General features: G+C 36.2%; 1 protein-coding gene across 9 annotated transcripts in view; it reads left to right on the top strand.

The window, feature by feature from the left end:
- Positions 1–27,103, top strand: part of REV1 (REV1, DNA directed polymerase) — a 51,724-nt gene that overhangs the window by 16,903 nt on the left and 7,718 nt on the right. For 2 of the 9 annotated variants that reach the window (XM_021413003.1, XM_021413012.1), the window contains 12 exons: positions 1,435–2,150; positions 3,927–4,034; positions 5,428–5,544; positions 10,167–10,299; positions 11,403–11,531; positions 12,234–12,388; positions 14,767–14,886; positions 17,021–17,241; positions 18,268–18,440; positions 20,911–21,013; positions 22,718–22,874; positions 23,239–23,441. In XM_021413003.1, coding sequence (XP_021268678.1) covers positions 1,435–2,150; positions 3,927–4,034; positions 5,428–5,544; positions 10,167–10,299; positions 11,403–11,531; positions 12,234–12,388; positions 14,767–14,886; positions 17,021–17,241; positions 18,268–18,440; positions 20,911–21,013; positions 22,718–22,874; positions 23,239–23,441 — 2,335 coding nt within the window. The other 7 variants (XM_021413030.1, XM_021413021.1, XM_021413038.1 and 4 more) reach the window with 7 other exon arrangements.

Raw genomic sequence — 27,103 nt, 5'->3', positions numbered from 1 at the left:
AAGATGTTGCATATTTGTTGTTTCGAGACAAGAATCGTGGAATAGTTGAAGTTGGAAAGGACCTCTAGAGGTCATCAATCAATGCCCTTGCTTAAGCAGTGCCAAAGATGTCGTACAAGATACTATAATGTATTTGTAACAGTGATCTATGTTCTTCCAAAATCCACTGATTTATTTGAAGTCTAGTTGTGTGTAATGCTGGGGAGACTTTGCCAAGAGAGAGATTTTATATTTTCAGGGATAAATTAAGCTGGTGCCACAAAATGAATATCCTAAGCAGTATTTATTATGCATATTTTAAACAGTGAGTGATACGATCACCATCACCTCTTACTATTGCATTGTTAATGTTTTTTAAATGAGAGGAATATTCATACTTCCAAAAATATGACTTTAGTCTCAAATTGTGAATTGAAAATCCTGCCTTACCCAGTGGTACGTAGTATGTACCACTGGATGTGCCACTTTCAAGCATGCAACTCTTCAAAACTGTTACGTTGAATGTAATTTATAATTGTGATAATCTTATCCAAATTATCACAGTTAATTGGCTTTCTGATTTTACTGGTGCACTGGATAATTAATTATTACCCATGTTTTTTTTCTGACTGTACTTAAATTGGTAGCTTTGGGAATCGGAAGCAGTGGCTGTTTTTTTTCCAGCAGACTTAGAGTATGTACAGCTTTTGAAGGCTCTGTTTTTAGTTCTACTTAAGATTGTTACACCATTGATTTTTTTTTTTAATAAAATCTTAGTCTTTACATCATCAGAGTCAGTGTAAATTGCTGGTGCACTTATGGGAGACTATTTTGTTTTACATGCTTAGATGATGAAAAGTATTCTGTTTGGATTTTTGTCGAAAACCTAGAGTATGTTTGATTTACAGAGCTTGAACAATTTTTTTCTTGAGGAAAAGATAAAATGAATGCAACACACTAATCTAAATCAATTTCTAAAAGCGGAAGTTTTCTATGTGTACTTTTTTGGTAACTAGATGACAAAAATAGCATCTCTTTATAAAAAGATAACTTCTGATGGTTGCGTATTTCTGCACTACTATGCTATCCATGGCAGCATTACAGTTCTGTTAATAAAAAAATAATTATTGCAGTTCCACTGGAGGCTGATAATCAAATTTAAAGGCTTGGAAATAGAAGTACCTAGAATCATGCTTGTATTAGAAAAGCTGTGTAAACTTCTGGTAACACTGCAGTAATAACACAACAAATACGTGCAGTCTGCTGTATGATATTTTGTTGTGTCGAGAAGACATAGCTCAGAATTTGAGATACTTGTCTTGAGACTGACTGTAAAAACTTATCAGATATATACTGATAACAGTTCGTAAGATAAATACTTGAAGTGACCTGTAAATGTACCTTTTTAATGAAAGAAATGGTATTAAATCATCTATCATTACCTATCTGTTTCAGAAATCATATTAAACAGTGTGAGATGGAAAGTGAGATCACACCCAATGGAATAAGTAGCTGGAATGAAGAAGAGGAAGAAGACAGTGATGGGTTGGGATTTACCGAGCTGGACCAGATCCTTCCTGAAAGAAAACAAAATGGGATTCAGTCTCACAAAGACAGCACTGCCATTTTTAATGGACACACACATAACACTTGTACCAGTGCCTTAAAGACGCAGGATTGCTTGGTGCCCTCCAGCAACAGTGTTGCAAGTAGGTTCTCTCCAGGCCCTGTGCAGGAGGAGGGGAAAACTGAAAAAGGCATCGTTGACTTTAGAGACTGCACAACGCAGCATTTGCAGCAAAGCAACAAAAATACAGACTTTTCGTGGAATCCACATAGGACTATGAGTAATTCATCCTCATCTTCATCTTTGCACAGTAATACTAAAATAAATGGTGCTCACCACTCCACTGTTCAGGGGCCTTCAAGCACAAAAAGCACTTCTGTACCTACTCCAAACAAGGCAGCTTCCTTATCTGTGTCCAAACCTTCAGATTGTAGTTTTATTTCTGACTTTTATTCACGTTCAAGATTACATCATATATCAACGTGGAAGTGTGAATTGACTGAGTTTGTCAACAGCCTGCAGAGAAAAAACAGCGGTGTCTTTCCAGGAAGGGAAAAATTAAAAAAATGGAAAGCAGGCAGGTCTGCACTTAAAACTGACACAGGTAGATACTTGTTTAAGGAGGTTTATTTTGAGAAGGTGCCTTATCTTTGTTCACATACTAAATGTCTACCAGAGACTAAGTAGGGTAATGTTCAATATTCGCATTGCACTCAGGCTATCTGGAAAAGCTTGATGACTTTGGTGCAGTGAAAACTAAAAGCTCAGCTACTTCTGTATTTATTTGTTAAATTGTGATCTTATGTGATGCACTGATCTATGTTCATTTCTTTCTTGTAGAAATAATACAAGACATATAGATTGATTTTGGGGAAAAAATATATCTATCTAAACGCACAAGTCTGTAGTTGCCATGTGAAAATCTTAAAAACAAAATCCTTGCTGCTTATATGTAGTTCAGCGTGAAAAATTAAAAGATGAGTAACATTTGGAAATGAGTTAAAATCTAAATTTTCTGGTAGTAGGTTTTCTATGTACCTCTGTGTCTGTTTAAAGAGTAGTTGTGTCATACAGTAGTTCTGGACCTGGCTTGTGATGGAAGAGAAATGTTTTGTCATTATATTGCACACCAAGGGCCAAAATTAAAATATTTGTGTAATTTATGAGGCAAAGTGTTGCACATAGAATAAGTATTTTGCATCTTTAGAAGCTCTCATTTACAATCTTATCCAATTAAAAGGTTAGTTCTGTTCCGTTGACAAGATTCTGACTCTGCTGTGTTGTAAAAATACTCATTTGTAATCGCATGAAAATTTGCTTCAGATGATAAATTGCCACATCCTAAAAAATTATTGTTAGATAAATTAACTGATTATATGTTTATCATAGCACACCCCAATTATAAAACATCTTATAAGAATACCTTAATGCATACTATTTTCTGACAAAGTATTATATAAGCTAATATATTTTTACTTCCTCCTTGATTTGGCCTAGAGAATTCATCTAATTCACATAAAGCGGCATCTTAAGGGCTAATTTGATCACTTGATTTGTAAATATGCCCTTCATAAGACAGTTGTTTGGGTTTTTTAGTAATGAGTCCACATGGTAAATTATTAAGAATGAGAAAGCACTTTTTTTTATTGTTCAGCAGTTACCACGGTTGTCAAGCAAAACAAATCAGTTGATATGTGAAGTGGTTTTTCACTGTTACACGTTGTTCAAATTAAGATTTTCTGTTAGCTCTAGTCTCCTCTGGTTGGTCATCACCGTGGACACACAGACATGAACATCTAGATTACTTGGCACAAGTATTACTAGTATGTTAGCTACAGGCTGAAAAACTTACACTGCTGTCTTGCTTATCTTTGCATGTTTGCATGCGAGTGTAGTACAGCAACAACAAAATCCAGTTGCATGGAAGGTTTAACACACATCATGGTGTATTTCGTGAAGAATCAAAGGTAATTCTTAGTGCAGCTGAACTTTTTTAAACTTTAGAACAGTATTCTGATTGACGAACAAAAATGGGTAAAGTTCTCTGCTGCAGATTGAATGCTAACATACTGCAGTTATGACTCAGTTTCCACAACATACGCTAATCTTGCGTTGAGGGAACTTGTTATAGCAAGGTTAAAAGTGTTAATTAGATGAAAATAAAATTGAAACTCTCGAGTTGATGCACTGGTTAGGTTGTTTGGCTGTTTACATTTCTTCGAGAATTTAGGAAATGTAAATGCTCTCTGGGTAAGAAGAAACAAAAGTCTTTATTACTTAAGGTAGTAAAAAATTGATTATAGACCTTGATGACTACTGTAATTAGTACCAAAGTATATCAATAGGGTTCAAGTTTTCTATTGGTGTATCTTCATATTAGGTAATGTGTCTGTTGCGAGCTCAGCCAAGCCACAGAGCTGTATAATGCACGTGGATATGGATTGCTTCTTTGTGTCTGTGGCGATCCGAAATAGACCCGATCTCAAAGGTCAGTATTCAGTTCTAAATACTACATCTTACTAAGTTGAGACTTCTTAAACAAACAAAAAAGGCTGTACACTTAAAACATGACTTGTACATGGTAATCTGTCTTTTGGCATCTTTATCTGATCTTCAGACTGTGCAACTTTTCGTATCCGTGTTTTCTCACAATCCAAATGCAAGTGAAAGAGAGAACTGCAATTCTCTTTGCTGTTTGCTTTCAGTGTCTTAGAAGAAAAAAAAATAAAATCCAGAGTAACTATTCCCATTACTGTTGCACCTATCCAATTAGATCTACGGTATCAGAAATTGAGGATTGAGTTCTATTTGCACTAATCATTTTTTCAAGGGAAATTCGCCTCTCCTTCCTTTTCCTGTCTAGGGTTTTATACCTGAAGTGTTGTTGGAGGATGAACAGTTTAGCTGGCATTTAGAAGTTGGAGTGTGTGATTGTACATAAGACTTAGCAATTTGGGTTTTGGTTGTGTTGGCTTTTTTGTTTATTTTTGGGGGGGTTGGTTTGGGTTTGTTGGGTCTTTTTGTTGTTGTTGTTTTTTTTTTCAAATATAATATTTGGAACTGGAAATACAAGCTGCTCTGTGTAAATGCTGAACATCACTGATGCACAGATCTGAAGACCTGATGCTGTGGTGGACATCCAGTATCCATTACAGAGCCTGGGAAAGAAGAGTAAGATGTGTAGTAACTTTTCTCTCTTCTCTCCAAAAGCAGGAGCAGTAATGTCAAAGATAAATCTAATACGCGTGCATTCTTTAAACTGAATTTCCTGCCAAGTTTAAAATTCCTTTGCTAGAATATAAAGAGCCTAGGACTTCCTCCAGATATTTTTCTGCCTGTTCCACAGAAGTCTGCCAGAACTTTCAGTGCATACATTAGTTTGCTAAGAAAAATTACGAGGTGTTGATATTGCTAGAGAGTCAAAAGTTTAGCTACAGACTTGATATTGTACAGGTAATTTAGCAAATGGAGTCGAGTGTGTTGGTATGTGTACACTCTTTTATTTAAGCTAATAAATGTGTTTAAACAAGTATTTAAAATCAGTGTGTTGTTTGCTGTGCGTTAAACTAATGAATTTATAGGGCATTGTGAAGTTCCACGACATGGTTTATAGTAATCATAGAGAAACAAGAATGGCTGCATTTCACCTGTCCAAAACTTTTCTCTTTGCTGTCTAATTGCAGTCATAGAAGTTCACAGTCACAGTGCAAAATCTCTTTCATAGCTACTTCCTCCCTAATGCTGGAAGAGTGCATAAGCTTGAAAGAAGTAGCAAAAAAATGAAGCAGGCGTCTTTATAATCTTACTCTATTTGCACTATAGTTAAAATTATAAGGTATTATAAACTCTCTCTTCTAAGTACATGCGTTTCTTCTCCACAGGAAAACCAGTAGCTGTTACTAGCAACAGAGGTGCAGGAAAGGCACCGCTGCGCCCTGGTGCAAACCCTCAGCTTGAAAGGCAATATTACGAGAATAAGCTATTGAATGGCAAAGCAGGTACAGATAAGTCTATTTGTTTAAATCATTTTGTAATTGAAGACTTTTTCCTTAAAGTTATTAATAAGTGCATAGTGGATAAGCTGTTTTTTCACCTGTGGAATTTCAGTTAAATGTCTTTGGACAACTTATTGCTCTGTGGCTTCAATAATAATATGCCACTGTGGCTTTTTTTTGTCAGTTTTCTTTGCTCAGTATGGGTGAATTATTTTAGAGTAATTTTAGATTTCATTGAGTATGAGTTATATTAAGTACTTCTTTTAAGTAAGAGATACAGATTGTATGGGATCTTTTGGTTCTGAGTAAACCTTTTGTAAAGAAGAACGTAAAAATAAATTTTAAAGGCTACTATGATAGTTATTTTTTAAATTATGAAAGTAGGAATGGCAGCATATGGCCGGTGAGAAACTGATCAGTTGAAGCTGGCTTTTGAATTGTGTATGTATACAATGATCAGAGTATCTGTATACAGTGGTTCCATTTGGGTGGTCCTTAGAGCATTTTTGGGTGCCACGAAGGTCTCTGGCAGCTTCCTGAGTTCTGTCTTCCAGTATTTTATGTCCTTAAAACCAGCGCATCTCTTCCAGCCTGAGAATTCCTTACATGCCTGCAGTAACTTTGAAATTTGTTACTTTGTGTCCTCAAGTAGTAGCATACAAGTGTAAACATTACTATTTTTAATTAGTGTTGTTATTTTTGTAGTGCCTGAACTGCGTTTAGCATGAGGAAGTAAGTTGCTAAACATAAATAGCAATTGGGTTTGTTTTTGTTTTTTTCTCCAACAGTCTGCATAATCACATGGATGTTTAAGTAGCTAAGTGTCTTACTGCCACTGTTTCAGTTTAGGCTTGGAGGTTAAGTTTCTCCTTTGTCCCTTGTAGATGCACTTTTTACCTACCTTGTAGTAGGAAATACTGTTGTTCTAAGGTTTATGCTTCAGTTAGTTTTCATTGACACAAGAGGTGGAGAAAGGCAGTTTGTTATTCCATGGTTGTTTCTGAAATTTTAGGGCTCTTAAAAAGAAACCTGTGGAATTCATTAGAGCTTTCCAAAATGGTTTGAAACAAAGTATAAAGGAAGCGATGCCATTTTATTTGTTTTTCTTATGTAGTTTAATACTTCAGAACTGAGTTAGAATGTATGTTTGTGAAATCTATTGGCTTTGAACTTTCCAAAGACTTCTCAGGATGCTCCAGTCTTAGCTTCTGCTGTGTTGGCAATGCCATATGTAAGTGTGTTACAAAGATAGCTGTGTTTTTTATGGAGTTGGATTTCCTGTAAGAACAGCTTGTGTATGAACTGTTTATTGGTGGCTGTTTTATACAGTGATGTTGTAACTTTTACTAGGTCCTTACAGTGGCTAAGGATGTGACTTTGGATAATCAAGCAATGTTTGGAGATTGAGGCAGGTAGAATTAAGGAAGTTTAGCTGATAACCAGCGTGTTCGTTGTGATTCACAAACTCAGTGGTGTCTTTTCTGCTATATTTTTTACTTAAGCAAATTTCAGCCTCATATAATAAACTCAGTTTCTTACTGCAGCAGCTTTTTCTGAATATCCACACGTTCATTTCCTTAACTTCACCATCCAGTCTCACTGGCTTGCACACAGGCAGGCAGCTATCTCTTTCTTGATACCTAATCTGATTATACAACCTATTGTTTTGGTGAAAGGATTTTTTCTTAATGCTCTTTTTACAGTCTCTATCTCATTAGCTGCAGGTTCATAATGTATTTTGGTCTCTCTTAGTTTTTATCTCCGCATACAATGTTTTTATCAACAAAAAATGCAAGTAGCTGTTTTGCTTGCATTTTCATGAGAACGTGAATTTTCTTTCTTTTGAGGAGAAGAAATTGGAGTTAGTAATAGTCCTAGATGAAAAGATGGAGTGTGGATTAGGTTTTTCTAACATCACAGTATCTTAGAAAGTGTACATGAAACACTTAACGGTATGTGCCTAGTTGTGCCTTGCCACAGGTAAATATGGTCTAGCAGACACACATAGTAAATGGAAAAGTACTTTTTCAAAAATATCAAAAATGGCAAATGCTAAATTGTACTGTGTTAAATGTACATAATTCTGTTTGGGGGAATGTAATATAAATGAAATAGAAAGGTAGTTGCGACCAACTTTGAACATGAACATATTTTTATATCCATGTTTTAACATGGAACCCACTTCATTTTTTAATGCTTCATGCTTTCCGGACTGTTGTCTGATTTTTGCCTTCTGGTCTTGCTCACTAGAAAAAAGGTTTCAAATTCAAAAAAAACAAAAACAAAAAAAAAGAAAAAAAAGAACAAACAAACAAAAACCCTTATGAATCACTCACTTCCACCAAATACTGAATTCTGCAGCTTCAGCTACTTCTTTTTTTTGCAGATGACTTCTTTAGTGATACTGGTTCCTGCCTTTGATCTGCCTTGCTAGACAAATATCTAGCGTCAATAGAATCTTGAATCTTTTGCGGAATACTTTCTTTTTCTTGTTTGAATTCATCCAAAAATGTATAACTTTTAATTTGAAAAAAAATGCTGTCATTCTCTAAATCATCAAATTGGAGATGGACTTTCTGGGTAGTCGAAATTACTTCTCCACGTATGTGTCATCCTTAACATTCATGTCCGAAAGTTAGAGGATTAACATATGTTAATCAAAATTCATAGTTTGGGGTCTTTTTTCCATGGCCAGGATGCCCAAGCTGTGAATGTTTTTTAGGCTTCCTTTCCCCCAACCCTAGTTATCTCCAGATTTTCATTCTAAAGAGCAGCAGTTTTTAACCATCATATTAGTCACAGATTTATTCTCAGCGATTTCTTTTTCACAGACTTGGGTCCTGGCCTCTGATTTCTCCATCCGTTGCTCCACATTCACCATGTGCCTGTCTAGTTTCCCAGCTTTTGATGAGAGGTTCTCTACCTTGCCTTCCATTGAGGACAATGTGTTCTGCATTGCCCTGAATTTCACATGAAGTGACTCCATCAGCTCATGGGGGGATCTGCTCTGCTGCGATGTGGAAAAAGTCGACGAGTCCAATGAAGATAGACAAGATGACAGCATCATCTCAGGCCAGGGCACAGGAAGGCATGGACTAAAGAAACTTTTCTTGTCATCCTTACCTTTAGTTGGGGCATAATTTTGCTCTAATTTTCTGCTGCAGACACCTTAGGTAACTTACTGAGCTCATCATACATTAAATTTAAGACATAAAAAGATACGTGAATTTAGTGGAAGTTCTGAATAAAAGCAACTTTTCACGTGAGTCAGGTTCTGCCCTTGCTGTCTCCACTCATTACACTTTCTCTAGTCTCATAACTACTTGTACGTAGCACCACATTTCCTTTCAAATTGTCAGCGTGTGAGTTGTTAGTGTCATGAAATATAATTAGGTGTTGTGGCACTCTGAAGAAAACTGCCCATTTATTATAATAGACTGCAGGATGAAAAAGAGCTATAACATACATGCAAGATTTTAAGTAAATAGACACTTTTTTGTCTGTGTGATACCTTGTTGTTTTGATTCTCATGGGGAGTTTGGAAGGGTGTAGCATTTTCTGCATCTAGCCATTTTTTCAGGCTAATGAGTTACTGAGGGTACAGGCTTGTATCTTTCAAGATGTGCATACTGTGAAAATCCACATAGAAAGGAACAGAGAATGCTTTACTTGATTCCAGTATTGTGTTATGAAATTCTGTTTAGTATGTAGTGGGCCTGAAGGGCTCCTTAAAACTTACCTAAGAGCGTATTGTGGACGTTCATAGAAATAGGGAAGACTTGCCTAGTTCTGAAAGTCTGATGTTGCAGTGTTTATAATTTTGTTATTTTGATCCAAGAGAAATTGACGGTGATACTTGAAAGTTGACATATCTGACATAATCTAATAAATACTAGGAAATAACAACAGAAGACTTGTCAATTAATTTCCCCAAAAGAGTGTTAAAGGAAATATAAGCTTCTAACTAGTGTTTTTTATCACTTGAGATGATTAGCCTTTTGGTTATTTCATTTCACTCCTTAAAAATAACTTCAAAGTATCTAGATAAAATAATTAACAGAATGTAGTTTTAAATAAGAGGTTATACCTAATGGAATTGTATTTTGAATGCAGCATCTTTGTTCTAGTGGTAGTTGTGCATGCTATAAAAAGGAATATAGCTAAGCATCTTTTTGTTCTGGCAAGCTGTTGGTAAATTTTCAAGTGTCTTCTGGTTGATACGGTTGTAGCAGTTTCAAGTGTTTGATCATTTTTATTGTCTCTAAAGCTAACTGAGATAAGTCCTGTCTTACAGATGGTGTATGTTGTCACCAACAAGCTGCTGTCTAGTGTTTTGGGGGAAAATAAAAACAGAATTTTTCTGTAGCACAGTATTTTTCTCAGTAATATGTGCAGAACTACCTGTAAAGACAGATTACAATGTGGGGGTTCTGTTTTTTGTTGTTCTTTTTTTTTTTTCTTGACTATGATGTAAATCAATATAGTACTAAAAAAAACTCTTCACCAACAAGTAGTAGCATAGAAATTGTATCAGATATAATTTATTATGCTTACTTAATCCACATTGATTCTATTGAACAAGAAGAAGAACACTTTACAAACAAATATAAATATTGTTTTTCAAGCAGAAATTAGAATACCCGATAAGCTGGACTCCTCAGTCTGGGAGCATTCGGATTCTGCACACATGAATGGAGCTGACTGCGATCTGACTGTTCTGTCCATGGCTGAAATTGCTTCTTGTAGTTACGAAGCAAGGTAGGTGAAGTTAACCTACCACATTAATTGAAAATCTCATATAAATACTGAGAGGGTGGTGAGGTGCTGGCACAGACTGCCCACAGAAGCTGTGGATGCCCCGTCCCTGGAGGCATTCAATGCCAGGGGAGTTGGAACTTTTAGGGCTTTAATGTCACTTCCAAACCAAGCCATTCTGTGATTGTATAAAGTGTCCAAAAATAGCAGATGCTAAGTCATGTTTCCATAAGTTTATCCAGATAAGAAACTTTTTTGGTGTTTTTAAAAATGGTAGTTGTATAGTCTGTTAGAATTAAGCATAAGATCTTCTCTCTATATGTTGCTGCTTTTTGTAGGTTTTTGGCTTAACCTAAGTGTTGTTTGAACCAAGCTCTGCTAAAGGAAACCTTACGTAATTCACAATGATACTGTTGATTTCATGTTGTCTTCATTTCTTCGTATTCCTGGAATTAGGATCACTTTAGTGAGATAATGATAAGTGTAATTACTGAACTTCAAAATCCTTCTTGCTCAGATTATGTTGAGCATCCCTGATAACATGGCTTATAAATGTTCAGAATATGAAACAACTTATTATAAATATAACCACGGTATAGAAAATATTTTTTTCTTCGATAAGAATAATAGTCCAGAAATTGCACATTCATTGGCACCTTTCTCAAGTATTCTAGGGTAGGCAGTTTTATGTCGCTACCTCAAAACGTCAGAGTTTATTTCTCATGTGAGCATGAAGTTTGCACAGTGGAAAATGAAAACTAGATACCTTAGTCAATGTAGTATATGCTTAGGTTTAATTTGAAAACAAAGACAGTAACTACAATTCTGTGAAGTAGGGCTTTCTGGAGACTTCTTGTCCTAAGCAACTTCCCAAGGACATTCTGTGTCCAGGCTGCATGCCTGAATGTTACTCAGCTAATTCAAGTATTCTATTTGCAGTTATTTTTAATATTATTTCATTTTGGTAGCAGTTGAATTCTTTGTTATTGATAATTTATTTTTGTTGGAAGAGACTAATAATTCATCTGGAAATACTCCATGCTAGGGCAAGTTGGTATTGTATTTAATTGTTTGTTGGTTTTTTTTTAATTATTATTTAATTTTAGACAAGTTGGCATAAAGAATGGGATGTTTTTTGGCCAAGCAAAAAAGTTGTGTCCAAACCTTCAAGCAGTTTCATATGATTTTAATGCATACAAAGAAGTTGCACAGACAGTATACGAAATACTAGCAAGGTAAGATGTACTGTGTGTTTACATGATCTTCCATGGTAAGGTTATCAAACTTATTTTAATATGCCAATGCTTAATGGCATTTATTGATTTAGTATTCTCATTTAATATTACTCTTCAACTTCTTTAAAACCATTTTTGTTTAGATCTTCCTTTTGTACTATTTACCTACTCTTCTTTGAGCACCCTTCTTCTAAGTATTCTTTTACCTTGAAGCCAGTCAATATCTGTCTTCCAAAGGAGTCATTGTTAATTTTTTTTATTGATTACATTTATGAGGAGAAGTGGATTCTCCGTAGTAGTGAGACTCTTCCAAGATGTTGGTTTTGGTTGGTTGGTTTTCTTCTTGTTGTGGGTTTGTTTGTTTTTTTGAGTGCCTTAAGAATGCTTAATTGGAGTAGTAGGATTATATTAATAGTGGATTTCAAATGCACATGAGGAAAACTGGAAATTTGTTAGTATGACTGAAAAAAAAAGTGTTCAAATCTTTCTCCTGCTCCTTTAAAAGCATGATGCATGTTGAAGTCTGTCCTATGTTAGTAATGTTACTGAAATATGCTGTTCTAGCTTTTTGTATGTAAGTTGTGTGATACGAAATAAGCAGGGAAATGCTACCTCAAAAGGACAACTTTATTTGCTACATATTTGTTTTAACAGATGGTGAGCTGTTGCTGGTGTTTCACCTCCTTTACTTTGTGTTGATAGCTATACTCATAACATCGAAGCTGTCAGTTGTGATGAAGCACTAGTAGATATCACTGAAATCCTTACAGAGACCAGACTGACTCCTGATGAACTTGCAAACGCTATCCGCGCCGAAATCAAAGCCCAGACAAAATGCACTGCTTCTGTTGGGATGGGTAAGTGCCTTATTTCATTTCTGTCTCCGTTTCCTGCTTTTTTTAGGTGTATCAGAACTATGCTAGATTCCCATAACTCCTCAGTGTTTCTGAAATACAAAATATATTGCCATTTACATTATATTAGTATAAATTAAAATACAAGAAATTTTTCCTAAGTGGAAAGTTTTAAGCAAAAATTTATACAGTTGCCATCAGCCCTCCTCTGCTTTCTGAACAATAGGCTAAAATTCCATTTGTGTAATATTCTTTCATTCATTTTAATGAAGTGCTACTTTATGTTTGTGGTAAATAGAAAGCTGATCACAGATTCTGTTCAGTATAGGAGAAGGCAGTAAGAGTTTATGATAATCTAATACAATTATGAGGCATTGAAAGCGAAGATTTACGTGATTTGTGGTGCATATCATGTATGAAATTATACATCTGAGAAGAGTTTCTTGATTTCTTTTCACTTGACTCTTTCCTTTCTCCTTTGTTTTTGTTCCTAGTAACATTAGACATAAGTATCTGTAAATATATGTACTAAGCTTATATAAGTCTATAAAATCCACTTGTGATGTAAGCAGAATTCTTCCTTTATCTCTTTTGGTAGTGTAGTAGTAGAGAGACTATAATGCCTTGGATTCATGTTTGTGTCTTGTTTTGAGTTGGAACTCTTTTGTAATCTCTTTTATATGCATATTTAGTGTTTGCTTTTTGTGTTACTTTCTGAAGCGTGAATTTTTAGTCAGATACAATAGTTCTCTTTTGGAAGAGACAAATACCTATGAGGAAATATTTTTTCTACTAATCAGTTTGTATGAAATATTTGAAAAATACTTTTGGTGTCCATTCATATGGGTAGGTACATCAAGAAGAGTTCTTGTCTTTTTGCTCATAAAGCTTCATCACTTCATCATGAAGTGTATGAATCAGAGGAAGCAATTTCACTTGCACTGTTAGATTAATGTAGATACCTGATGTCAAATACTTGGTCTGCCAGAAACTGAGGTCCTCGTGTAAGTGATTTGTATGTTGCCCAGTGGGAAAGTTTTACCAATATAAAACAAATTTAAATAGATACTATTCTACTGTAGAGATCTCTCAACACTATTATTTCTGATTAGAGATAAATTAAAGAAGATATGCTTATGCCTATTAAATAAATTTAATTTTTGCCTTATAGATTTTAGTGGCCAACTGAACTGATTTAAGCAATGCTAATGAAAGATTAAACACTCATCTGTAAACATCCTTTATCCTGATTTTTCAATTGTTGAGTGAGGTGTTAGGTTTTTCCTACTTTATTTCAGTGTTTTAAGAATGATGTCTTACAGAAGGTATATCACTGAGATTTCATGGTATCCGTGGCTGTGTTGGTGTGTTTGATAGATAAGCAGTCCTATGTAAACAAAACATGGATCTCCAAAGTTAAACAGAAGACTGAATGAAGACTCTGTCAGTATTTGTTTCATCCATTTAACTTTTCAAGTGAAACAGTGGACACAGAAGTCTGTTATTGTTCTTACTAAAATTTCAAATAGATGAAAAGAATGCAAACACAGATGGGAAGAAAATAACAATAGTAACACGTAGCACTGAGAGTTCTGGATTCTTCTGACATTTTGTTGAGTTTGTTTTTATCTTAGAATGGGGCGTTTGGCAATAATGAAGCTATTTTGGTATCATTTCAGAGATGTTACTGGCCTGGGCATGAATGAGCCTATAAGCAGGGAATTAAAAATGCTGACATAAGCTTTGTTCACACTTAATGAATGCAGATAATTATTTAATGAAGTCACTAGATTTTTTTTTTATTATATATATTTTTATTATATATTTTATTATATATATTTTTTATTATTATTATCTGTTACCTAAATAATTGCTTAATTCCAGTATTTCAGATATAATATACTTGAAGGAATTGTCACTTAAGTATTATTTACACAGAATATGATGGACATTTAGATGTTATATGGTGTTAAAGTACTATTCTTCTACATATTCAGCTGTTCCCAGCTAGTTAACTGCTTACTTCTACGTCTACATATGTAGAACACCACCAAGACGAAATATATTGAGTGTTCTTAGTGAAGCATCCTGCACTTATTTGTTGGTTGCTTAGGTTTGGGGTTTTTTTTTGTTGTTGTTTCTGCTTAACCTTGCAAATGCAGTTACCATACCACTACAATTACTCTGCTCTAATCACAAATACTGCTAGTTACTAAATTGGGACTAGATACTGCAAATATAAAAGAGTATTTTGCATTTTTTTAAAGGTAAAGGACTTGACTGTAATTTCTGCATTTTTTTTCCATGACTGTTGAGCTGCAAAATTCTACGTGAGAACACAGAAGTTACTACAGACACAATTTAATTTGTCATTTTTACAGGTTCCAATATTCTGCTGGCCAGAATGGCAACTCGTAAAGCAAAACCAGATGGACAGTATCACCTAAAACCCGAAGAAGTAGATGATTTTATCAGAGGTCAGCTTGTTACGAGTCTTCCAGGTACTCATTTATTTTACGAGACATTTTGCCACCTGATTTTAAAAGTTTCAGCTACAAATCTGTGTTGTTCCAGTTATGAATCGAGCAGGATTAGATGTTATTCTTTGGTTATGATCCAAAATAAGGAGATGTCCAAAATTTTCAGAAACTGGTATGTTCCTGAAAAGAATCCTAGAGACCTCTACAGTGCCACATAGCCACATAGATCTGTGGAAGAAGCTCAAAGTTTGATATGTTATGCAACCTTATATCTTTGACAAAATTATTCATTTTAGTCACTTTAAGTGAGTAATAGGTTGCTACATTATAATAAGAGAAATAAGTACCTGATGTTATTCATTTTTAGCACTGAGAGAAGCAGGATTAGCTTGGAAATTAGAACTAACCCAAGAGAATATTCTTTCTGAAAAGGAATGTATGAGGTCAAGAGTTAATAAAAAAAAAAAAAAAGCAAAGATATCATAATAAGAGTATATATGACAGGAAAAAAAAGTGAGGGAGGAGAGTTTAATCTGCTGCTTTTAAGAAACTCTCAGAGACACAGATGAACGTGAAAAATAAGACTCTTATGAGTACAAACACTGTTGGGCTTTGCATCCACTTGTAGGTAGTTTTTGATTCTAGTAAATTTAGAATACAAATCAGGCATTTGTTATGTGGGGAATTATTTTTTACTGCAAGGATCTTTAGTTAAAGGTATACTGTAAATTGTGACAAAATGTGTTTTAGAAAGAGCAAAAACTCTTGAATTCCAAGTGGTTTTTGCCTAGATATTTGAGGAAATGATTTTGATGATTATTATGTTTTATAAATGAGTGTGTGTAGGTGATAATACTGATTTGTGAATTGTTTGGCAGTTTCAGACAAATCTTACTGAGAGATACAAGTTCCGAAACAAAATGTTTCACACAGGTTTTATGAAAAATGACAGCTTGACAGAGGAAAATGGTCCGTATTCATATATCCTTTAAGAGACAGTCAAAATTCAACTATTGTATATTTTGACAACAGTTGCCTAGTTGTCCTGTGTTTAGGCAGAGCACGTGACTTTTGTCCTGTATTCCTTGGTTGCGTGGGAAAGAAAAGAGTATTTCAGTAAGGGAAGAACTGGAATGATTGAGTAGGATGGCTGTAGACATAACCAAGACCCAAGGAAAGTGCTGTGAGGAAGGAAGGAATTAGGGAGGTTCTTCAAGGCATAATGGAAGTCAACAGAAAGATGGCAGGGATCTGTACTCACTGTGAAGGGAGAATTATAGGTGATAATGACGTGTGTATATATATACACACTCCGTCACTGAAATGGAAGAGTAGGAACACTGTACATACACAGATACAGGTTTACTGGAAATTCAGCACGGTACCATTTATTTTTGGCATGCTTTCAGTGAACTTACACATTCAAAGTAAAAACTCATTAGTATTTGTGTCAGTAATATCACTAGGTAAAGAAACAGTGGTTATGAAAGATAGAAGCTGATTTGTAACTTCTGCTGGCTCTGGGAATGTAAACTCTTAAGATCAGTATTTTTCAGAAGTAGCAGCCCACTCTCCCAATCCCAGAAATACACCTAAGTTTATCACACTTGCGTATGTGCAGTTGCCATGGATACCTACAGTTTCTAGTGGCTCGTAATTCAAGGCACAAGTGATACGTATATGCTGTCACTTCTGCTTGAAATAGTTTTTTGTTTGTTTTTTTTGGCCTAGGAAGCAGTAGGACAGTAGTCAAAATATTTGTGTGTTTTTTCCTTTTTTTTTTTTTTTTTAGACTAAGTCACTTCTGTATAAACATATTATATGTTTTACACTTTTTTTGGATGGTGTGCTGTGATATTTGGAGCTATATCAGCTGCAACAGGCAATACCTTGTCAGGAAGACTTACGAGCAGGAATCATTCACTCTTCACAGAAATGCAAAAACATGCTGCATCCTGAATATGTAATAAAAAATAAAGAAATTGAGATGAAGACAGCAAAAGTTTCCATTGAAACCATGTTTCATTGAGTGGAATTTCTTGTCTTTATTTATTTGATACAGCATAGTCTTAAGTTTAAAAGGACAAATTTTACTCATTAAAACCCGGCCGGCTGAGTTGTGTAGTGTTAACAGAACTAATTGCTTTGTTGTTAGGAGTTGGCAGGTCGATGGAATCTAAGCTGGCTTCTTTGGGAATTAGAACCTGTGGAGATCTGCAGTGTGCTTCGATGTCAAAACTGCAAAAAGAATTTGGTCCAAAAACAGGACAAATGCTCTACAGGTTTTGTCGTGGTTTAGATGATCGACCTGTCCGCACAGAAAAAGAAAGAAAATCTGTTTCAGCAGAAATCAACTATGGAATAAGGTTTACGCAGGTAAATTCAAACTTTCTTTTCTGCGGCGACTTCTTTCAACTGTAGAAGGAACTTCTCATATTCTGATTATTTTCACTTACGCTTTGATCTGTTAGAGCACCATCTTAGCCACCAAATAGAAATGAGGAAAATGAAGAAGTAGGAGACCAAACGATAAAGTGGGAGGAGAGACTGCAAAAGTATTGGACTGAAAAGAAGCCTGCACAAAATTAGCTGGCTATTCTGCATTCGTTATAGGAGTCTGGTACAGAAAAAGAGAACTGCAGTAGGTTTGTTAGCACCTAGCATTCTCTTTCATTTAAATGCTGATTATTCAAATATGCCAGTGCCTGAAACAATGAACAAATTGCTCCAGTTCATTTTTACTACTAGAGTTTTTGGACTTTTTGTTGTTATCATTGAAAAAAAAAATAAAAAATAACTGTTATTGTTGTTAGAAACTTAAGTATTTATAGAAATTACAGAAAAAAATGAGCTTCAGAGAAACGTTTTGTAGTTCACGCTTTTGCTTAAAGAAAGGAAGGGAAAAAGGATCAGAACATTGGCTCAGGGCTTTTTCCAGTCTGGTACTGGAAACCTCCAGGAGCAAACACTGCACGGATTCTCTGAGTAACCTCTTCCACTGTTCAACTGTCCTCACAGTGAAAACTTTTTTTCTTACAAGCCCTACATGCTTCATATTCTACGTGTGTTTAAAATTAGACTTGCAATTCTTAAAATAAGATATAAAATTTTTTTCTTAAATATTTTTTAAAAGACTCACTTCCAAAAGGAGTACTACCTAGAATCTACCATATTGCCTAACTTCAGCAACCTACAACATAATCAGAACTCTTGAAGCTAATTAAGATAGTTGCCTGTGAGTCAGCTTGCTCTTTCAGTTCGCAAAATCTTTCTTATTTTTAAATCTTTGCAATGCACACTTCAGTGTGTTGTGAAGTGGATTATAATGAAGCTTAATTTACCTTACACATTTGAAAACTTGGTAATTGTCTAAACAATGGAATGTTGTTTTTTCTCATTTAGCCTAAGGAAGCAGAAGCCTTCCTTCTGAGTCTCTCAGAAGAAATCCAACGTAGACTTGAAGCTGCTGGTATGAAGGGTAAACGATTGACCCTTAAGATAATGGTCAGAAAGGCTGGGGCGCCAGTGGAACCTGCAAAATATGGAGGTCATGGAATCTGTGATAACATTGCCAGGTAACTATGCATGGAAAAAAGAACGGTCAGTAGTAGGCCTGAGCACATTTCTGCAGAATGCTGAGCACTGAATCTGAGTAAAATGGGACAGAAATCTTGAAGTGTTCAGTACCTCTTTGTCTATGTAGCAAAACTGCATTAACATCAGATGTTACTATCAACATTCTGTGCCTGTATATCAGCTATTCAAGAAGTCTACTTGCCTCATTCTCTTGACATTCACAGTTAAGTTTTTACATACAGTCAGAAGTGCTTTAGTTTTTTTTATAGATCATTACCAATATAGTAAAGCAGCTTTTTGCTTGGTCTCACTGCAGCAGTTTTGATCTCATGGAGATGCTGCCTATGGTAGCTGCAGAAGTATACCCCCCTAAGTTAGTTGGTAGGTCACTGTCAACCTTCAGAGGACCTTCAGTTTCCACAAGCAGTCCTATTACACTTAATAATTATTTATTTCTGATTTGTGGGAATCTCTGATGTTGTGTAACTCGATGATTTTGACTAAATATTTTTTACATCTTATTTACATGTTTGCATACTAATCAAAACACAAGAATGAAATGCAGACAAATGGTATCTTGTGAGTGCATTTCATTTCATACAGAATTGTCTCAAAACCTTCTAAATACACTTTTATTTTTCAGGCAGACACTTCTTTATTAAAGCATTTGTTCCTTAGTAAAGAGATGTTCCTGTCCTGCCTTTTTATGAGGGTACATTTTGCATCTTTAAAGTTGGTGCATTTCTACTTTTCCCTCTTTCTCAAGTTATTTTAACAGATGAATCTCATGAACTGAAAAGTCCTTCATTTATGATAACTGAGAAGGTGTAGGGGTGTTAAAGCTCAGCAGTAGGACGTGCATATGCAGTGTTTGTCTCATACTTTTGAGCTTATGACATACAACTGAACTGTATTAAAAAAAAAAAAAAAAGTACAAAATTAATGTTTCACTACCAAAAATTCATTATCTTCTGAGACTGGTATATCAAGAAGAAAATCTATCAAGCTACGCTTTTGTCTTCTGCATATCCTGAATTCTTTGAGCTGAAGATTTACTCTCAGCAGCCTAAGCGTGTCTTTAGGACTGAAGGTGTGTAGATAAAGGGGTTTGTTCTTCCTCTGTCAGCAGCTAGTGTCACACTGGTTTCTCATGAACAACTCAGTGCTTTGGACCTAATTTCTGTAGTCAGGCAAGCAAATGTACATGCGTCTGGAAATTTCTCTATTTCTTCAAGCAAGAATTGAGGTAGGGTAAAGGAGATATCCAGAGATCCTGAGTTGTTTGCAGTTAGCTGAAGCAGTTCTGATGCCACGATCTCTTCTGTGTAGTTGATATCAAGTCCTGATAGTACAGAATGGACCTTTGTAAAATACTCTTCTGAAATGGTGTGTACCTTTGGACCGATCCTATGCTTTTCCCCAGTATTTTGTAGAGTTGCATTTTAATCATGATACTGATCTCCTTTCTTCTTTTCCTTAAAAGAGTAACATGTAAAGCTCAGGGAGTTTTTCATATCCTCCACAGCGGGAAGGCTCTCATTTTCATAGTGGCAGAACCAGACCTTTGTTGAGATCACTTGGTTGTTTGTGTCATTTTCAGACAGATTGATGAGAAGAGTGAAATTTACAGAGATATCATGCAAATAGATCATATGATGTCAGGAGGATGGTACCAAAACATTGAGGTGGAACTTCCTTAAGTCTGTAGAGCTTGCTCCATCAGAATTAAAACTGCGTAGGTTACATAACCTCTGTGAGAAAAATCTACGTTCCTCTCATGTGTTCAATTAGCCCCCTGAAATTCTGTTCTTATTTGTCTCAAATGCTATGCCATTTGGGAATCCAGAACTGCAAAGTGCTAGTGGTGCCCTGCAGAGCTCTTAGATGGCAATTTCGAAAACAGAACCAGGTAATTTTATGTGAGAGTTGTTGCCAAAGTTTGCTTAAAGTTACTTAGCAGTAATCAGAGCTCATCATTATCTGTAATCCACATGCACGTTCCTACATCTGCTTCTTTCAGTGTTCCTTTGAATCACTTCCTTTAGACATTTGACAGTTGACAACTGAAATAATACTGGGTAAACTCTTTATGAATTGAGACTGAACAAAGGGTAGTTCATAAGTGTGCTTCTGTGAGTACTGCAAAGTGAAACGTCTTTGTCTAGCTTCAAAAGATAACATGTATATGAATATAAGTTATACAAGACAAACTGATTTGTGAGCTACACACTGGGAATGTCAAATTAGTAAATATGTGTTTTGTTTTGAAGTTTTGTTGGTGTCTTTTTTTCTGTAGAATACGCTTAGTTCTATTACCTTTAAAAAGAAAAGATAGCATTCCTTTTCTGTATGCAAGAAATTATGATGTGTCTGTCTTTCAGGTCCTCTCTGTAATAAATACAGAACTGTTGTCCTCAGAATTTGTGAAACAGTTTCCTTGTTAACAGTACTTTTTAAAATTCTTTTTAGGACTGTGACTCTAGACCATGCAACAGACAGCGCAAAAGTAATTGGAAAAGAAACTCTAAACATGTTTCACACAATGAAACTGAACATATCTGATATGCGAGGGGTAAGTTAATGGAAAACCAAAATTTATTATCCTTTTCAACTTTTCCCCTCGTCTTTCACAAATTTTCAGTTCTCCATGGTAGGCAACAACCGAGCTAAAGCAAGTGTAAATCACACAAAGCTTTTGTAAAGTAAGCTATCCAATCTTTTAGTAGCTAATAAAGATACTGTTCATAATTTCCATCAGAGACTGGAGTTTTTGCTCTACATTGCAAGTTTTAAATCCAGAAAAGTTACCAGTTTGTGATTTGGCCTTTGTTTGAAGATGAATCAATGGCTGTCTTGAATCATGACTTATTTTAGAACACTCTTGCTTACATCAGAGGTTCTGTCATAGCAATGTAAACCAATAGTCTCAGAGACTATTTTGGCATTGGCTAGTTCTTAAAACAGAGCGCAGAGGCTTTCTGGAGCAAACTAGCATTGATCAATCATCTAGATGTAAAGCAGATTGTTGATTCAAAACGTTGTACTGCAAATTCAGCTCCATAGCTTGATTTTTCTTCTTGGAGTTCATGAAATGTTTATCATCCTCTCCTTGTCTTTTTTCTAGCTTAGTGGGTATCGCTTGCTTTATTTTGCAAAACAGTATACTTGTCTGACCAGGTGGCTTTGTTCAGTTCTGGAGGGGCTGTTTAGTCCTAGATGATATAGTGAAGTGTGGGTATATCCAAGCTCACTGAGTGGTGTTCATCTGAAATGACTGAAGACATCCCCACTGTCTATGCCTATATTGGAGCTAGTCCCCTTAAGCTTCACAGCTTATGCATAAAGTGAGATGTGTGCCCTTCTTCTCTCTGTCCTAAGGTGTCCTAAAGTTACATCCTTAGCTGTTGATACCCACATCTGGGCACATGAATAAACCAGCTTGTCCCATAATGTTTTAATAGCCTGTTAAGTACAACTAACACTCTAGTTAATATTATTAAATTAATATCCATGCTCTGTAATTACTTGATGAAAACATGTTCACTAGCCCTTCCCTGCTTACTGAGCTCTATACACAATTTTTTTGGTGTTTTTTTTTCCTTAAAAAGTACAGAGAATTGACAGCAAACTCCCACAATGTACCAGTGTATTTGTAGTTGGATACATTTTTTGAACCTCTGTAGATTTGATATTTAAAAGTAAATGAAAAGTGAGCAGTTTTTTTCAAAATGAGGAATGCCTCATCTGATCAAGGCTGCTTTCACAGAAGTACTAATATCCTTTGAGAATTTGTGAGACCCATTTCTAGAAGTGAAACAGTATCCTGTTCCTCATTTTTAGACCTGAAAGTGATAGACTTAGTACAGATTGTCCTGAGGAAAACCATTCCCTTCCTGTACATATAGCTGTATTTAATGCTAATCACTTTTCTTGGTCAGTACTGCTATAGTTTTTAATATCTAAGAAGTTTCATACTGAACACATTGCTTCATGATCCTGTTGACAGCACTTTTCTTTATCAGAGAAGTTAAGCTGGTATTATCTTTGTAATTCATTAGTTGTTGGATTGTGGTGGATAATCCTGGGATTTGTTTGGTATGTTTTTACATGGCTATTCATGTTTTTTTAATATACTTGTCCTCTTTCCCATGCCCAACAGGCAGCCAGTTTGAGAAGGAAAAGGGAATGCTATTATGACTGAATTATAGATTATTGTTTTTATTATTATTATTATTGAAAACTTTATTAAATGAACGTATGAATGTTTTGGATTTAGGTTGGAATTCAGGTACAGCAGTTAGTCCCCATCAGTAAAACCACTTCAGCTCAGTCAGCTGTGCAATCTGGACGTTTACCTGGTGGATCACATTCAGTTATTGATCTTCTTCATGTTCAGAAAGCAAAAAAGTGCTCAGAAGAAGAACATAAAGAAGGTCAGTAGGTTTTGTACTTCACGTGTATCATAATGGTTAGTTCTTAGGGGCTGGAACTTCAATTATCTTTTTGAGTACTTATTCAATATTACACAAGTATAATATAAAATTTTGAGAGCATGTTTTGCTGCTGCAAATGAAAATACTGCATAATTTTTTATAGCATTATTCCAATCTTTTTAAAATGTATTAGCAGAGGATACTTCATAATAGAAAGTTTCGTTATCGTGACATATATTGTGTAAACTACTGAGTAGTGAAAACTTAGCTTAGAAAAATTAGCTTCACTGTATGTTGAAACTTCAGAGTTTTTAACTGTTAGATCTATTTAGTTTTCATGTGTGTCTTATTTTCATGTGTGTAGTATTTGTTGCTGCTATGGACCTTGAAATATCTTCTGATTCAAGAACTTGCACTGTTCTTCCATCTCGTGGTACCCATCTCACAGCTGGTCTCAATTCTAATGTTGGCAAGACTGATTCTGCTGTCAAATTGAACGGCTTGCATCCTCCTATCAGCGTGAAATCCCGGCTTAATTTGAGTATTGAGGTTCCATCTGCTTCCCAGGTAAAACCTAGTAATACTAAACATCTGCAATATATTGTAATAATTTGGAATTGCTGGTCTTAAGTGGGCAGAACAAACAAAAAGCTGTATCGCAGCTTTTTTAAATGAAGAAAACTCCAGTAGGTTAGAATGCACAGAAAGAGATGGTTGTTAATACAAAATGATTTTGCCTTAATAAAATGATTTTTAAAAAGCAATCTTTTATAGACCAACTCAAAGAATAAAAGTTATTTTTATTCAAAGGGTAGAAGCTTAGTTTTCCAGTCTTTTTTGCTTCCCATCATTTGCCAAAGGTTTGAAATGGAACAGGAATGAGGAAGATGCCAAGGCTGAAAAATTAAAAAGCATTACCTTTCACAGCCAGAGCTCTTTAAAGGATCCCAAAGCCTAATTATAAAGATCTGTCTCATTACTGTGGCCTAAAGCTTGAGCATGCTTTGTTGTGGATGTAGAATTGGAATTAAAACACCTAGAAAGACCACTAATTCCGACTGCCTCGGCACTTCAGGAAAAACTAAAAGTTGAAGCATTTTATTGAGGGTATTCTCTAAATACCTCTTGAACATAAGCAGACATGGGGCATCAACTGCCCCTCTTGGAAGCCTGTTACCAGGTTTGACCACTTTCATGGTAAATAAATTGTTCCTAATGTCCAGCCTGACTCTCCTCGGGTGCAGCTTTGTGCCATTCCCATCCTGCCATCAGTTCCCAGGAGCAGAGCCCAGCACTTCTCTCTGCTTCACCTCCTCATGGCGCTGCAGGGAGCAGTGAGCTCACCTCTCAGCCTCCTTCTCTCTAAACTGGACAACCCCAGTGCCTTCAACTTCTTGTCACAGGACATACCTTCAGCCCTCCTGTTGGCTTCTAATGTCTTTTTTATATTGTTGAGCACAGAACTGCACACAGAGACTGCACTAATGCTAAATATAGTGGAAGAATCAACTTTTTTGAGCCGCCAGCTGTGTTGTCTTTAATGCACTCCAAAATGCAGTGTGCCTCTTGGCTGCCAGCACACACTGCTGGCTCATGCTGAGCTGCTGTCACCAACACACCCAGGTTCGTCCTGCTGAGCTGCTCTCCAGCTGCTCATCTCCCATCTGTCCCAGTGTCCAGTATTGCTCTGCCCCAGATACAGCACCTGGCATTTTCCTTTTTTTAACTTACGCTGTTGATGATTGCCCAGTACTCCATTCTATCTAGACCTCTCTGCAAGGCCTCTCGTCGCTCCAGAAAGTCGGCAGTACCTCCCAGTTGAGTATCATCAGCAAACTTGCTAAGGATGCATTCAACTACTGCCTCCAGACCATTGATAGAAATCATAGAATCCTAGAATGGCTTGGGCTGGAAGGGTCCCCAAGGATCGTCAGGCTCCACCCCCAGCTGCCACAGGCAGGGCCACCAACCTCCACATCTAATACTAGACCAGGCTGCCCAGGGCCTCATCCAGCCTGGTCTTGAACACCTCCAGAGAAGGGGCATCCTCTCTGGGCAGCCTGTTCCAGCACCTCGCCATTCTCATAGTAAAGAACTTCCCACTGATATCCAAAATGTTGAACAGGACTTGCCCAAGAACTGGGGGGAGTACTACTAGTGACTGGCTGCCGGCCAGATATAGCCCTGATCCCTACAGACTTTTCAGCTCTACTGTTCAGCAGTTCATCACCCAGCATAGCATGTACCATCTCTCAGTTGGACAACTTGTCCAGAAGAATACTTTGAGGGACAGTATCGAACACCTTGCTAAAATCCAGAGAGAGTATTTCCACCATCTTCCCTTCACCTCCTAACTAGGTGACCTTATTATAGAAGGCTATCAAATTACTAAGAGAGGACTTTTACCTGATAAGCACGTTAGCTCTCTGATAATAGCTTTATTCTTTAAATGCCTTTTGATAGCACCCAGGATAATCTTCTGTGTAACTTTTCCAGTTACTGGGGTTAAACTAATAGGTTTGTAGTTTCCTGAGTCTTCTCTCATACCCTTCATGTCGATTGGAATAATATTGTCTAGGTTCTGGTCAGCAAGGACCTCCACAGACCCCAGGAGCTTTGGTAAATTGTTGAGAATATTCAGCCATGACATCTACTAATTCCCTTTGCACTTAAGGGTGAATCCCACCAGGCCACATGGACTTAGGAAGGTTGAGCTGATACAGACAGTCCCTTATGGTTTTGGTGACCACAAATGTAACATCACTGCTTCATGGTCCTCCAACTCTGAGGACTGGGCAGCCCAAGATCTTTTGTTAATATTAAAAAAAAGAGGCAGAAAAGGCACTAAATGTCTCCACCTTCTCCTCATTCTTACTTGTTAGGTGACTATCTGCATCAAATGTCAGTCTATTATTTTTCTTAGAGCTCAGCTGGCTGTTGACATATTTAAAAAAGGCCTTTCTTGTTATCTTATACCACAGTGGCCAGTGTCAACTCAAGTTAAGCTTTAAGCTCCAAATGCAAATTGCAACTCTGTAATCAACCTGCAGAGCTTCTAGAGATCACATATTATCTTCTTCTGCTCAAGTTCCAGGAAGAGTTCCATATTTAAACAAGCCTGTTTTCTGCCCTGCTTGTTTGGCTTGGGGCACAATGGGATTGCTTGTTCCTGAGCAAGTGGATCTTAAAAAGTGACCAGCTCTCATGGACACCAGGATTCCCAGGGGACCCTGCTAACTAGCTCCCCCAGTACCTTAAAATTTGCTCTCTTCAAACCCAGTGTGGCAACTCTGCTGGCATTTTTTCTCATTCCAACAAAAATTTTGAAGTCTAGTTATGAAGAACATGAATAAACTTCAGAAAAGTTTCTGTCAGAGAAAGGAGGCAGATTCTAAAATCAGTGTTTAAGGTTAATGTCATTTTTTATATGATACAGGTTTCTGAATTCCTTATTCTTACGTTAGCTCTTAGTTGTGTCTGTTTAGTTTATTGCTAATTAATTTTATTTAAACATAATTATTAGCATTTTTTTCTCACACTTTCTTCAAGTGACACTGGAATGAGGAATGTCAGCTTTTAGATGAGAGGACAGTCTTTAAGAACAATATTTCTGTGGGGTTTAGGGTTTGTTGGCTGGTTGATTGGCTGTTGATTCTCTAACAAAGGAGGAACCTCCTTATTTCTAGCCCCCCTGTTATCTTTCCAAGCAGGTATCTGCTTTAAAGGTCAGTTATGAGGAAGTTGCGCTGAATTCTACAGATACCTTAGGTGTAAGCAGACTTGCATGCTTTACTGTAAAAAAATTCTAATTTTAATTTCTGTAATTTAAATCTGCAAAAGCAATTGCTGATGTTTTGTTAACAGCTTTTGCTAGTAGTTATACATTTGTAGAAGCCAAGTGTGCTTTTGGCAGAAAACTTTTATTTTTCTGTAACGCAGTACAAAAGCTAGCTCATGATTTAAGAGCAACCTGACTGAACAGTAGGGAGTTCCACCACTTGCTCAGATTCTGCTATAGAAGCATAATGTAAGAACAGGAGAAAAATGCACAAACTGTGCAGTGTAATTCTTAAAGCTTTGGTGGCCTTATGGCGCAGTGTGCTCGTCTTTCCTTCTGTTTCATAACTGTATCATAATGTGGAATTCATTACAGGGAAGGAGCGGTGACAGTTCTATACTGCTGCTTATGTGTACTGTGTGCTAGGAAGGGAACAGCAATGTATTTTAAA

Source organism: Numida meleagris, chromosome 1, assembly GCF_002078875.1.
Source record: "Numida meleagris isolate 19003 breed g44 Domestic line chromosome 1, NumMel1.0, whole genome shotgun sequence".
NCBI lineage: Eukaryota > Metazoa > Chordata > Aves > Galliformes > Numididae > Numida > Numida meleagris.
This window is presented reverse-complemented; position numbering and strand designations above follow the sequence as displayed.